The sequence below is a fragment of the Ailuropoda melanoleuca genome, chromosome 3 (genome assembly GCF_002007445.2).
Source record: "Ailuropoda melanoleuca isolate Jingjing chromosome 3, ASM200744v2, whole genome shotgun sequence".
In the NCBI taxonomy this organism is placed as follows: Eukaryota; Metazoa; Chordata; class Mammalia; order Carnivora; family Ursidae; genus Ailuropoda; species Ailuropoda melanoleuca.
Window position 1 is genome coordinate 81,160,745 of NC_048220.1, and position 15,956 is coordinate 81,176,700.

A 15,956-nucleotide genomic window follows, 5' to 3' on the forward strand; every position below is an offset into this window, starting at 1 on the left:
ATCACTGAGAAGCAGAATGGGCCAATACAAGAACAGCTGAAATTGTGAGGGCTTTTTGCCTTCCAAATTTCTGGGAAGCACAAGGGCTGCACCCACAGTAAGGTCTGAAGAGACAAATGCAGTCAAGACCCTATGAACTCCTGAAACTAATATCTGAAGCCCCCTTGTGTACATTAGGAGAAACTGCTGAGAAGAGACTTCAGTAACCAGAGCAGAGATGCGTAGAGGCAAGGGAATGAAGTTCCAGATAGAAAAGAGATCTCAGAAAGTTTGAGGTCATAATTTTGAATGCTTCATGAAAACAATCAGTCAGGGGCCATGAAACTAGAAAAGATAGCCTGACCTATCACTCTATCAAAAAGGTTAAGAAAACCAACTTTGCTTAAAAATAAGCAGCAACAGACAGGTGTCTCCATCAACTGCAATACAAAATGATTATAAGAGCACAGAAAATCAGCACGTCAGGAGGATATGCCCACAAACAGATGAAAGTATAACATGATCTACAGAATATTAAAGTTAATATTACTTAATACTAAAATTAAGAAAATTATAGAGGAAAGAAGAATAGAAATCAAAAGTAGAAAAACTCACGATGTGTCTAATTGCACACCCCTCAAAAAGAAAAACCAAAGCAGTGGAAGAAAGCAAAGCATTCTAACTGAGGAAAACATTCCTGAAATTAAAATGGAAAAGACATAAGTTAAAAGAAAGATTCCTTAAAGGAAAAGAAAGTTTCCTCATCCACTCCATGCAAAAAGAGCAAGTCATTTATTTGGAACAGAAAGCCAGATGGAGAGAGAGGAGAGGGGAGGGGTAAGGAGCAGGGAGCTACAGGTAAAAGGACGATAAGAAACACAAATACCAGTCAAATTGTGTGCACCTTATTTGGATGTGGATTCAAACAAATTTCAACATGTCCAAGACAATTGGAAATTTGAAACACTGTGTATTTGAAAATTTTAAGGAATTGTAATTTATAGGTATAAAATGGCATTGTAGTTATGAATTTTGAAAGGTCCTTTATATTTTTAGAGACAAACCCCTTATTTATGAATGAAATTATGTGATGCCTGATATTTGCTTTAAAATAAAAAAGAGGATGGGAAATAATTGAGTGGATAGATAAAACAACACTGACCATGACTTAATAATTATTGAAGCTGTGTGACAATTACATGGGATGGTTCATGGTATGTTGCCTGCTTGGTATATGTTTAACACGATTCTCAATACAGGGTTTAAAAAGAATTTTTTTTGTCCTCAGGATGGCCAGTTCAAGCCCAGGCAAAATAAATCTGTTTCCTTTTCCTAAAGAAACCCAAGATTTCTAGAGTATCCGTTTATAGAAGTATTTCCCCCAGCGTTAATGCTGGCACGTTTACATTAATTCAGTTAACTTCTATTAACATCCACTGCCCTGAATGCATGTGTCTGAGAAGCATTTCCTGGTTTTTTTTAGGATTGTGGAGAAGGGATATTACAGTGAACGAGACGCTGCAGATGCTGTTAAACAAATCCTGGAGGCAGTTGCCGTAAGTGCGAATTGACAGCAATAGCATAATTCTTGGTAACCTTTTCCTTGTACAGCATTGTCCCCTAACAAGTGCATGTCTGTGACCAGCCATAACATTTACAGCAAAATAGTATGAAATACTCTGGAGACAGTATGTTGAATACATTTATATTTTCTCTTGATTGCTCCCACTCTGAAAGATGCAGTTCTCCTATATCATGCCATACATCTGTTAAAGTAATTTCCCATTATTATGAAATCAAATCAGACTTTGGGGCTTATGGTCCTTCTCTCTTTCCATTTCTTGAGTCTGTTTATTGTCTTTGTGGTTTGGCAGGGAAGTGGTGGAACGTGATAAATAAGATCTGGGAGCGTAGAGATTATTGGTTTTTCTTCCAAGACAAGAAATAAGGGAATTCAAGTGAAACATTCCGACAATTTTTTTAAGGAAGAAATATAAGTTAATGCTTTTAAGGAGAATAAAGTTTTGTAAGTTAATGATGGAAACATGCACCCACATTTACACAAAAATATAATTTTGAGAAGCTTGTTGGATTGAATTAATAAGGAAAAATTTGCCTAGATGAAACAAACTGTGCTGGTGAAAACCCTCCCATATATTTAATGGTGTCTAATATCTGCTGGAACATGTTGGTGGTTCATTTATTGAATATGAAGTCAGAACAAATTATTCTCTGAACAAACAGGAATGAAGCCCAAGGGGAAATGTTTATCAGGGTTAAAGAGACAAATGTATAAAATAGACCCAGAATTAAGATATATTCCATTGTTTACAGTCAATTATATAACTAAAATCATCATTCGGTATCTTGAGAAACCAGCCATAGTGACAAAAGCACATGTCCTATGAATTTTACCCCCAACTAAAACAGGAAGGAAGGAGGAGAGAAGGGAGAGAGGGAGAGAAGAAGGAAGGAAAGGAGGGACTCTAAAATCTAACTAGCTTATCTATCACCGATGAAAAGGAAAAAAACAGTCTCCACAGTCTGCATAGGACTGCTAGAGATAGTAGATCTATGGTCTAATCAAATCCATGATTGAGCTATCAACACCAAGTTCAGTTGGCTTTATAGCCCAGTCTTTCCAAATTATTCCTTCCTATAAAAGTGCTTTGGTCTTTTTGCTATGTGGGGTATAAAAGATTTGAATTGGGGCTGGAGAAAAGCTGGAGAGGCTGCCCTGGAATTTTACTCTAAATATATAGGGCAGCCCCTGATTATGTGAATATTGAATTTCAAATTCATACTCTTACTATACCTAAAATAACCACTCCGTTCCAGATTTGTCATCAAACAGTATAGTTACCATCCCTGGTTTCCTAAGCTTGCCAGTTTGGGAATGATTTTTAACTCTTCCGTTACCTTCTCCCCTCATATCCACCTTCCCAACCTTAGTTAGGTTGTCCTTCTACTGCCCGTGAACCTAGCCCCGCTCCCTGCCATGCCGCGGCTGCTCCTGATGTGCTTGATTAAACGAAACCAAACGAACGAAACAATACCACTTCTACTTGCTGCCAGTCCCTGGCTTAAAGATACAAGTCTAGAATTTTCTTTTGCAGTCCCTATGTTCATCTTGTCACTCCTGAGTTCAACAATGGCCACTTTATGCCTTTCTTAAGTACGCATTTAAAAACTTCATTCTTCATTACCACATGCAATAGATTATCTAGTTAAGTAAACATGCTGGCAGTGGCCCACCATCACTTTACCCAAATCGGCCGGCAGCTAGTGTAACAGTTAAGATTACTTTGGGAGTCAGAGCTGGGTTCAGTTTCTAGACAGAGTTGTGGAAAAGACTAAATAAGATGAAGGGAAAAGGATAGATGACTTCGGACTCAGTACATTCATGTAAAGATGTGTTAGATGTTGTAAGTCTGTACACAGATGTGTCTCCCCAGCTAAGTACTAAAATCAGAAACAACTGACGGTAGTCACTGCTCAGTTACCAAATAAGTAACTGAAAATTTATCAAAATAGGAAGTCACTATTAACCGTTTTGTCTTTCTAGATACTGATACATTTACTAAAACATCCTTATTATCATTTTTCTACTCATTTCATATGAAACAAAGCTTTCTTTATAACTTGCTCCCATTCATGAGATTCTTTTCTGCTAACTTACTATCATTTAATTCTTTTCCTGTCATTCAAAATGCACCTTCTTCAATAAGTTCTTTCTGGTTGCCTCCATCCATTTAAGTCAGCTCTGATTCTTTTGGCTTATCACAGTGGGCATGCTTCAGTTTAGTGATACCTCAGGGTGCTGACTGGGAGAGCTCTGTATTCAGTGAATGAGAAATGAATGCTTTCAACATCAGACTCTTCCACCTATTGGAGTTACACCAATTAAGAAATAAAAGGGCCCCCAACAAGGATGCCCCAGATAGGGTACCCCACATAGAAAAGAGGGACTAGACTTCAACTCTATTCCAGATTTGCAAAGATGGATTGATTAGTCTACTCAATTTAAAACAAAAAGAAAATTGTTATTCTACCTACTCAGAAAGTTTCAGTTTAATTAGTAGTTTACCGACCAAAGGGGGTAAAAAAAAAAAAAGATGCAGACCGAGAAACAGACTCTTAACTATAGAGAACAAACTGTTGGTTACTGGGGAGGGTGGATGGCGGGGATGGGGGAAACAGGTGAAGGGGATTAAGAGTCCATTTGCTGTGATGAGCACAGGGTGATGTATGGAAGTGCTGAATGACCGTATTGTACACCTGAAACTAATATTACACTGTATTTTAACAAACTGGAATTTAAAAAAAAAACAAACTTAAAACAAATAACAAAAAATAAAGAGAAATAAGTAAGAGCAAAAAAATAAATTACCACATTAAAGTCACTCTTTGAAAGAAGTTTTATAAAAACCAGATCTTCTCTGATTGCTACAACTAAGGATTAACTTAGAGGGGAAAAAAAAATTAAAGTCATTTCCTTAAGTGTTCCACAGGTAGAAAGCAAGCAATTTAAAACTTGTGGGAGATAAATAAAAATTTAAAAAAAATAAAAATAAAAAAAAAGGGGCGCCTGGGTGGCACAGCGGTTAAGCGTCTGCCTTCGGCTCAGGGCGTGATCCCGGCGTTATGGGATCGAGCCCCACATCAGGCTCCTCCCCTATGGGCCTGTCTTCCTCTCCCACTCCCCCTGCTTGTGTTCCCTCTCTCGCTGGCTGTCTCTATCTCTGTCAAATAAATAAAAATTAAAAAAAAAATAAAAATAAAACTTGTGGGAAGTGGCTGACATTTATGAAATATTTTATTGTCAACTACATAGCTATAGATAGCTTTAAAAATAGGACAGTTGGGAACTCAAAGTAATCAGTGATACATCTCACATTTCCTCTGGATAACACACTCAGGAGACTATATCTAGGCTGGGTTTTGAAAGCACAGAAGGAGAAAGCTTAAAGATTGAAAAGTTCTTGGGAAATATGTTGTGGCAATAATTATACCCCTTAGGTAACAAATCTGGCAATCCCTCCCTTCCTCCCCACTTCACCCTAATTCTTGCCCCAAATATTTCACAGTATTTGTCTGACTGTAATCTTGCTCCTTCTGCCTTTTAGCTTTAAATAGAATTTTTGAAAGCTTTTAAGTGAATTTGAAAGATGTCTCCCTCCTTAAGTTTGAAATCATCCAGTTAGTCTTTGACGGCAGATCATTAAGCCTTCTTGAGTATTCTATCTTCCTGAAATGAATTCCAGGTAGTCCCAAATTAGATGGTATAGGTCAATCTGGACATTCTGGAAGGTTCATCGTGTCCTTATCTGTCATAAAGCACAATGCCAAACCTTAAAGCCCTCCTTTTCCATTTACTTAAAAAAGATAACCAGGGAATATTCCATCACCTCTGACATCTCTTACTGTTGCCACCACCTCCTGTTCTTTTCTTGTCCCCCCTGATATCCTACTGTTCCTCTGTTTCCAAAAAAATCACTATCTCCCTTTTTTCTCCACTCCTGATGGGACTTTCCATCTTTTGCTAGCCATAGTTCTCTTAGGTATGTCTTAATTTCAAAGTCATGACTTGAGAGCCTGGAGAAACTTGTTACATATAGAGTATATATTGAATTTAATAAAATAGAAGGAAATGGTTGAAGAACTTAAATATGTCTGCTACCCTAGCACAAAGATTTTGGATTAGAATTTTTTAAAAGATTGTGATAATGGGGGTGAAGAGTTGCAAACAAAAGCATCCAAACCTTGAAAGTTATGGACGCCAATATGGCATCTCAAGATTGAAGTAAAACAGGATGTGGACATGATTATAAGGATGCAGGAAAAAATGAAATAGTACAGGCTTCTTTTGGTAAAACAGTTTTAAAACCTGTAGCTTTCCCTAAAGAAGAAGACACTTACCATATTAAAGAGTCAGTTGATGAAGAATTGAGGACTAGATGTTGGAGAACTGGAAAGGCAAAAGTGTAACACTAAGCTGAGGTCCCACGGAGGTAGCATCCGCAGGAAGCAACCTCCCCTCAGACTGGGGGGAGCAAAACAAAGAGTGGGAGATGATTAAAACGTAGACATTTAAAAGGAGGTGTGATGAAGGCTCACTGCTTGGCTGTGCTGGTGTCTAGTCTCTGACCTAAAGGAATTGCCCCCAAAGCTGGCACTCAAACCTTTGAGCTCATTGACGAGATTGGTAGTCTAGCCAGCTAGTGCTGGTGTTGCCAAAGAGGAACACCGGTTGGTTCTGTGAGCATTGGAAAACCTGCAATCAGCAGCTGCTACCAGAATGATCTGCACTGCAGGGTGAAAACGCGTCTTTAGGGCGCATGGGAATAACAAGCAGAAAGGTAGGCACAGAAAGCAAATAGGACTGAGCAAGAAGTCCGTTCACTGCTCTCCCAGCCTTCCCCTCTCTCTCTAGTGCCATCTAATGGCAGAGCCAAACAGGAAGCCAGCAGAAGAAGGAAAAGTGGCTTCTAATTCGTGTCAGCTTCACAAAGTGGATTATAGAAGGGTGATTTACAGTTGAGAGCCAATAACTTAATAAATGGTACAGGAATTTACTTGAAAACAAAAATAGGGGCGCCTGGGTGGCACAGAGGCTAAGCGTCTGCCTTTGGCTCAGGGCGTGATCCCGGCATTATGGGATCGAGCCCCACATCAGGCTCCTCCTCTAGGAGCCTGCTTCTTCCTCTCCCACTCCCCCTGCTTGTGTTCCCTCTCTCGCTGGCTGTCTCTATATCTGTCGAATGAATAAATAAATAAAATCTTTAAAAAAAAAAAAAAGAAAAGAAAACAAAAATAAATTCTCTAAGTTCCTGTTGCTATTCATGGTCATCTAAAATGTTCAGTCTTTACTAATGTGCATTAAATGGTTCTAAAGTCAATGAAATCAAAACACGGACAGCAGCATTGAAATAAATGATTGTCTATATTTAATACCAAGTACTATGCTTGATAACATTTATAGGTTTAATGGGTAATACACACATTATCAACTTTATATTATTTGACACTTTTAAACCATCTTCCACCTAACCTCTCAATGAGCTCTGATGGGCAGTCTGCCTGTGGGCTCTGGGGAAACTTCTTCACAGTAAAAGGAGACCCAAGGGAGGAAAGGTCATTTCTATTTTTCACTGGCATAGTCAAGTCTGCATACGATGCAAGAAATTGCTTTTTTTGTCTTGTAATTAAGAAGAAAAACATAACTGTGTTGAAGAAAGCACAGAAAAAAGTACACACCATTAGAATTCTCCTCCTGCTTGATACCTCATAGAAGATATTAGGTTTCTTAATATTTTTGCCACTTTAAATTGTATATCCTGTTATTTGAAGCGATAAGATACTCAACTTCTTGAATAAACCTTTGAGTATATGCTAATAACAATTCTGTAGCCAGAGCAATTGTATAATTTTCCATCCATCCAAACATAACACGAAGGGCATAAAAAGATTCTCGTCCCACAAATTTCTAAAAACTGAATTTCACTGAATATCAAAACACACCCACATGCTGATAAATCACGAGGTTTAAGGTTATTAACCGTAGCAAGCTTGCTTCTGGTACCTGTTCTTTATTTTTGTGTCTATTGTTCCCGCTTGGGTCCACTTATTGTCAGTGAAAAGAATCTGAGAGTTCAATCAAGTAATGAGGCGCTGGAACAGAAAATGTGGGGTTCTTTGTGGATTGTTTTAAATCTGTCAGTTCCTGTACTATTTCCATTTCTTTCTGGGGGGATTTTGTCTCCTGTTACTCACATTTGAACGCTGATCTCTGGGAGATGGATTTTAATGCAAGGCTCAAAGCATTGAAACACCACAATGATAACTTAGCCAGTAAAAATAAAAGTAGTTATACATTCTTACTAAGAATTGAGAGATCACAATTACCAGAAAAATAAATAACAAACAGTTCTATTAATGTTCCAATGTTTTGATTTATAACACAGAATAAAGTTGAGTAGCGGCTCAGTCAGAGCAAAGATATTTTATCAGAAAAAAGTTTGGAACAAAAATAATCTATATTCTAAAAATTATAGCTCAATATTAGGAAGCTGGAAATCTAAAAATAATTTCTGGGAGCAAGAGTATCTTTCTCATTAAATGTTTCTGTACATTTTTATCACCAGTGATAATAATGATATCAAAATTTTGTCAGATTCCGTCTAAGTGGCTTTCTCTCTCTTGAGTTCTGGGAAAATCACAATTCTAGGAATATATATTAAGAAGCTTACTAGTTTATGGGGCAGATAGACATATAAGCACAAAGCTATAAAATGACGTATGTGCATCTATTGATGCATTTTGCAGATTAGAGAAAGTGAAAGCTATTTGGTATATCTAGAGAGAAACTGAGTCAGAAAAATCTTGCCAGAGGAAGTTATATCTGAGTTGGGTTTTAAAAGAAAAATTGTTTAATAGGCAGCCAGTATGAAAGAAATAGAATTCCAGAAACACTCCTTTTCTCCCAGTTTTTTAGGGAACATAGTAGACTAAAGGTGCAAAGGCATGAACTTCAGGTCTTTGGCTATGGCAAGAACTGGGGCTTGAGAGAAGTGGGGAGCCCATCCTGAGGGGCTTACATGACTTTCAAAAGAGGTTCACGTGATTCTGCAGATGAGACGTGAGGGACTTCTGCTGCAGGACGGTCATCCTGATGGCAGCGTGAAGTCCGAAAGCAGTGAGGCCAGTTAGGAAGATATGGCAAAGTCAAGTCAAGAGTTGAAAAACATCTGAAGGGACATGGGTTGTGATTATATGAATGAAATGTGCTAACCAACTAAGCCCAGAATTCCCCTTGAATCTTCCTGGTCAGTATTAATGAATGTTACGTATGTGAAGACGTGGAGATAATGAAAAATAACCTAGAGCAGGGAGCATGCCGAAGAGCAGTTTAGAGGTTTAATAAGAAGTTCTCACAAAACTCTCACTTTCGTTGACGCTCTCTTCTCGCCTCTGCGCACTTGCTCTGTGAGATTTTATTCCGCTTTCTTCCAATCAGTCTCACAGCTCCTCTAATGACCTGTGTTTTGACCTTTCCTGTTTCCCTCTCATCTAGCTGAGAACTAACGATGAAAAGAACAACAGCAAAAATAACAAATATTTTAAGAGACCAGCCAAAGCCTTTAGACCAGGGTGATTGTATGCACTGCGTGCAGCACTCATTGTAGGTCCCCAGGAGAGCTATAGAAAGGTAAATATGAGACAGTCCCTGCCTGGAGGAATTAACAAGGCAAAGAGGATTCTTTTTTTTTAAGATTTTATTTATTTATTTGACAAAGAGCACAAGCAGGGGGAGTGGCAGAGGGAGAAGCAGGCTCCCTGCAGAGCAGGGAGCTGGAGGACTTGGGGCTCTCGATCCCAGAACCTGGGATCATGACTTGAGCCGAAGGGAGACACTTAACTGAGCCACCCAGGCACCTCAAGGCAAAGAGGATTTTTAAAAATAACATGTAAGTTATCTTTCTTCTCAGGATTGAGGTGAGTGTTTTCACTATTACAAAAGCCCATTTTAGTGTTATGGACATGACATCTGATTCGTGTGTGACGACCTTGGATGATAGTCTTTACGGATTCATTTATAGCTAGCTCTTCTGGCAGGTTTCTGTTGATTAGGGCATCAGATTCATAGATTCATTGACTTTGGAGTGGGAGAATTGGATAATCTCAAGTAAGGGTGGGAAATATTGTCTAGTTAATGACGGTAGTACCCAAATAAGCACAAAAAAGGAAACATTGTAATGATAGAGAAGCACTCACAGTATCCTTACAAGGTCAGGAAAGGCATGTATTGTTTCTGTGTCTATAGATGACCTATGAAGAGTAATGTGAATCAAGAGAAGGAGAAAAAGATGGGAATTCAAGCTATAAGGGAATAGTTTTAAGTAAGGTAACATAAGTTTTAATTATGTTTAGAAATGCTTATTGCAAACAGGTGTGTATAAGCAGACCATAAGGGGAAGGATATTATCATATTATCACTGTACCTTTTTTATTTTAAACAAACCTTACTCTAATCGGTAACTTGGCCTATTTTCCATTCCTGTGACACCATATTGCCTATATATATATATGCTCTGAAAAGCTGAAATTCAGAAAAAAAGCTGAGCAAAGAATTTTACCACCCACAATGGGGTCTCTAGGAGGACAGTCTCTTCTTTACATCGATATAATTTATGTGTGATAGCCTCTACCTACTACAGGCTGCAAGGTAAGGACTCACGGCTGGAAAGATTCCTTTGACAGTGATCCCCTTTTAAGAAAGAATGATTGTGTGGAAAATATCAAAGTATTGTGCTTTGAAGGTGAACAGTTATCTTTTCTTTGTAAATGTGCTTCTCTCCAAGGATGGGAGAGTGACTAAGGTTAAACTCTAGTTAACTACTTCTGTGTTATTCTTCCATTGTTTGTTTATTGGAGGATGGGGATGGGCCCATGAAATTTATTTCCTTGCTCTCTGGCATTAGTTCTCTGCCCAAACCTAAAGTATCCCCAGTCTTGAAGGCGTGAAGTCCTAGTTTACGGTACATGGTGCATTGTGAATCTACTACATGTAATGTCTTTGCCCCATAAAAATGAATTTTTATCTTGGGAATGGCCAATTCGGAAGTTGTGTTGAAACACATGAATAATTCTCTCAAGTAGGTAGAATATTTTTTTTTTTAATTTCTGGAAAGAGAGCATTCAGGAATATTATCATATTCTGTTAATTTCACTCTTTGAACATGGAATTTTGATTTTATTATTATTAAATGATTGAGAAACAAATTCTGCAAAAGTTTTACAAAATATTTTTACCTGCCTAGTAAGTGAGAAATACATAATTCAGTGAAGATGTCAAATTAACATACAGGCACAGGCCTAGATAATAGCCTACGTACATTACACCAGTCATAGAAACAGAAGGTTAACTGGGTTTTCTTATTTTAATCACTGTCTTCCATCCCACCTCAAGTGTTTAGCTCCTGAATAAGGAATGTTCACTGAAGTCCAGTTTACTCAATTGAGATGCAGAATTTCTCAATGGGGACAATGGGGACAATGGGAACACTAGTGTCATTTGGGCAGGGCAGTTCTTAAGTGTTGAGTAGTCCTGGCTATCTCAACCTATTTTGGCTGCTATAACAGGATACCATAGATTGAGTGGCTTAAACAATAAATGTTTATTTCTCACAGTCTGGAGGCTGGGAATTCCAGATCAGGGTGCCAGTATGGTCAGATTTTTGGTAAGGGCTCTCTGTTCCTGGTTTTCAGACTGCTGCCTTCCTTCTGTATCCTCAGGTGAGGAAGAGAATGAGCTCTGGTCTCTTCATCTTCTTAAAAGGGCACTAATCCCATCATGGGGCTCCACCCTCAAGACCTTAGATCTAATTACTTTCAAAGACTTCACCTCCAAATACCACCACACCGAGGACTAGGACTTCAACATTTGAATTCTTGGGGACACAAACATTCATCCGTAGCGCTTGCTCCAAAATACTAAATGCCAGCTGGAAACCCAGATACTGTGACGACAGAAAAGAAAAATACTTGTACACAAGTTCCAATCCATCTAAGTGGAACCTTCCCCTTAATCTGTTTTTCTCTCTCTCTCTCTTTCAACCTCTCTCCCTTCCTCCTTCCCTCTATTCTCACCTCTCTTTACCTTGTAAATTTCAGAGAATCATGACCATCCAAAGACTTAAAGAAATGTAAACACCATTGCAATGTATGCAATGCTAGACATTCTAAAAATTCTTGTTAACTTTTTTGCCTACTTTCAAGAAAGTTTTCAGTAACTATTAGTGGTTTCAAAGTGTTTTTTTGACCTAGGCCAAGAATACCTTCCTCATTCCAGTGTCCCACTTTATCATTCTACCTTTTGTAAATGTAATTTAAGGTCCCTCTGTGCTATATCCTCTTTATTTTTAGCTCATGAAAGAAGTATGGTATAATTCTAATGTATTTCACATGCTGTATATTTAATACTAATCTTCCATGGTTTCTGAATCTTGGTATTTTCTCCAGATTATTTTACTTAAAGTTTACAGAGCCCTATCTGTTCATTTTTAAAATATATATATAATCAAAAAATATATATATATATAATCAATCTGTAAAATTTTCCTGGAACGTCAGGTCTTTGCCCACTATGTTATAAGCAGTTGGTAGGTTAAGTAGAGAACTACTTATCTATACACTGCATGCTTAAAAATAATCAAAGCTCAGATTTTATTAATAGGACATCCAAGTGTTTTAAAAGATATATATATATAAGTGGCAGGGTGCTTGGGTGGCTCAGTCAGTTAAGCATCCAACTCTTGGTTTTGGTTCAGGTCATGATCTCAGGGTCATGGGATCAGCCCCATGTTGGGCTCCCCATTCAGTGTGGAGTTGGCTTGTCCCTCTCCCACTGCTCCTCCCCACCTCCCCCCACTCCCCACTTGCACTTGCTCTCACTGTCTCTCAAGTGAATGGATGAATCTTGGGGAGAAAAAAATATATATATATTTATGTATATATGTTGCATAATGATATTGGCAAATGATGTCCACCAGGAAAATGAATAGTTTACATATATAACTTGGGATGTAGACAAGGGTGAGTCACATTTAACTGTCTTTGTTTTCTTTATGTGGCTGTATACATTGAACTGAGAGTATAATAAGAATTTCAGCTCTAAATTTGATACAGCACACCTACAAGTTGGAGATTATTGTATTGTCATCTCTGTAGTCATCAGTTTTCCTGACAGTTACTTTGTGATATTTAAAGGACTTTGCTTGAACATCGGGATCCTTCCTGATTTATAAGAGAAAAGCGTACATTATACCATAGCATTTCCCCACTTAACCCTCCACTGTCCCCCCATCAGACTCACCACCCTCTATGTGTGACCCTCACAGTCCTTCCTGGAAAGCCTCCTTGCTGACCTTATGGTCCTCTCTCTCCATGAGCTTTCATTCATGGTGCTTCAGTAACCTTCTGTTCCTCCAATATGAGAAACTCTAGCATCTGGAACTTTGAATTTTTGTCTGAAACTAGAATATATGGGATGCCTGGGTGACTCAGTGGGTTAAGCGTCTGCCTTGGGCTCAGGTCATGATTTCGGGGTCCTGGGATCGAACCCCGCGCCAATATGTAATAGGAATGTTTCCTGATACATGTTGGGTATTCTGTAAACATTTGTTGGATGATTTGACTGACCAAAGATCTTCATTCATTTATTTATTCATGCACTCATTCACCAGCTGACCAAACAACCCCCAAATGTTTATTGCGCATATATTTAGCCCCTATCACTGGGAAGTCATTAAGAGACACATGGCACTTGTGTGCCAAAAGTTTATGTTCGTTAGTCCATTACTTGCTAACTGCAAAATACTCAGTATATTAGTTTTCTATTACTAACAAATTACCACAAATTTAACAGCTTAAAACAACTCATTCTCTCCCAGGTCTGTAGGTCTGAAGTCCAGTGGGCTCTACTGGGTTCTTGGCTTAGAGTTTCACAAGGTAGAAACCAAAATGTTAGTCGTGTGGGCTCTTCTCTGTAGGCTCTGGGAGAAACCTGCTCCCACGCTTGTTCAGGTTGTCAGCTAAGTTCACTGAAATGTGGTCGTATGACTGAGGTCCCTGTGTCCTTACTGCTTTTCAGCCAGGACCTCCCAAAGTCTCCCTGCATTTCTCGGCACATGCCTCCCTTCATCTTCAAAGCCAGCTAGGGTGCTTTGACTCCCTGATTTTCTTTTCTGCTCCAGGCCAGAGAAAACTCTGCTTTTCAAGGGCACATGAGATTTGATTAAGCCTACTTGAATAATCTCCCTTTTGACATTTAAGTTAATAAAATCATAGGAATGCTGCCTCGTCGTATTCATAGATTCTACCCACACTCACAGGAGCGAGCATTGAATATAGGGGCTAACTCCACAGCGTGGTCATTCTTAGCATTCTGCCTGTTACACCGAGACCAACCTACTCTTAATAATCAGTGTCTGATGCATGAGTTTTCTAACATAATGCATTTAATCTAATCAACCCCAAACATGGTTTCCATGAGAAAGTAAATTAGTCGTCCAGAGGTTAACCCAGACACATGGATAAATTTGAATGTCATTGGTTTTTCAGGCCTTTCAGAGACTCATTTACTGACAAGTGTTTTGGTTTGTTTGTTTTTTAATGTGTAGCACTTATTCTGTGTTTCATGCTCTTCCTTTTATTCTTTTCTCCTGTTTTTTTTTCCTCCTGGTTTTTATGTTAGGAAATCAGTAATGCTACTGCAAAGCATTAGCTACAACAAGTATTTTCAAAGGTTTTCGAAACTGTTTGCTGTACCGCAGAAAACAAGCTCAGACGCAGATCAGCGATCAAAAAGGAGGAATGACAGCCATGGCTGAGACTGTGTGTGGCATCGTGGCACATAAAAATACAAATATACCGTAGACTCAGATACGTTTCTTTTTTCATGTTGCTCTCTTATTTTGTTTCCCTTAACAATATGTCTTAGAAATCTTTCTCTTTATACATTAGTTTGCTGTCACTGCATAACAAATTACCACAAACTTAAAAGCACGACACAACACCTATGTATCTCCTAGTTCTAGTAGGTCAGAAGTTAGGCATGACATGACTAGATTCTCTCCATTGCAAAATCAAGGTATGAGCAGGGCTGCATTTCTTTCTGGAGGCTCTGTGGAAGAATCTGCTTCCAGGCACATTGGATTTGTTGGCAGAATCCAGTTCCTTGTGGTTGCTTGACCCTGGACCTTCTCCATCTTCAAGCCTGCAGTGCTGCCTCAGATGCTTTTCATGCTTTGAATCTCTTTGACTTACTCTTCTGCCTTCCCTTTCTGCTTTTAAAGGCTCATGCAGTTACACTGAGCCCGTCTGAATAATCCAGGATAATCTCTGTATTTTCAGGCCAAAGTGATTAGTAACCCTAACTACATCAGCAAAGTTCCTTCAGCCATGTTACATAGCATGTTCATAGTCCTGAAGATGAGACCACGGAGTCTTGTTAGGAGCCCTAATGCTATCTACCGCATTGTAGTGCGTATGGATCTTTTTCATTCTTTTAGTTGCTACAGGTAATTTATTTCATACTATGGGTTCTATAAGTTATCCAGGTTCTAGATAGTTATGTAACTTTTTTCTAATTTTAAAAATTATGAATGATATTGTTATAAATATCCCTGTGGGCATATTTACACACAAATAAAAATATTTCTTTAAGATACATTTCTGGGGCGCCTGGGTGGCGCAGCGGTTAAGCGTCTGCCTTCGGCTCAGGGCGTGATCCCGACGTTGCGGGATCGAGCCCCACATCAGGCTCCTCTACTGTGAGCCTGCTTCTTCCTCTCCCACTCCCCCTGCTTGTNAGTTATCCAGGTTCTAGATAGTTATGTAACTTTTTTCTAATTTTAAAAATTATGAATGATATTGTTATAAATATCCCTGTGGGCATATTTACACACAAATAAAAATATTTCTTTAAGATACATTCTAAGAAGTGGCTTCTATGAGACAAAAAATATATTCATTTTATACATTTTATGGATGCTGCTACACTGCAAGGCTTTACCAGTCTACAGACCTGTCAGTAGTTTGAGTTTGCCTTTTTTTTTATTTTAATATTTTTTATTATATTATGTTAGTCAACATACAGTACATCCCTGGTTTTTGATGTAAAGTTCGATGATTCATTACTTGTGTATAACAACCAGTGCACCATGCAATACGTGCCCTCCTTACTACACATCACCAGTCTATCCCATTCCCCCACCCCCCTCCCCTCTGAAGCCCTCAGTTTGTTTCTCAGAGTCCATAATCTCTCATGCTTCATTCCCCCTTCTGATTACCCCCCCTTTCTTTATCATTTTCTTCCCCTACTGATCTTCCTAGTTCTAATGTTCTTAGATGAGAGAAATCATATAATTGTCTTTCTCTGCTTGACTTATTTCACTCAGCATTATCTCCTCCAGTGC

At 38.6% G+C, this 15,956-nt stretch overlaps 1 protein-coding gene across 1 annotated transcript in view; it reads left to right on the forward strand.

The window, feature by feature from the left end:
- Window positions 1–15,956, forward strand: part of CAMK4 (calcium/calmodulin dependent protein kinase IV) — a 217,033-nt gene that overhangs the window by 138,019 nt on the left and 63,058 nt on the right. The window contains exon 5 of the mRNA XM_002919173.3: window positions 1,463–1,535. Coding sequence (XP_002919219.1) covers window positions 1,463–1,535 — 73 coding nt within the window. The remainder of the gene's footprint in view (window positions 1–1,462; window positions 1,536–15,956) is intronic.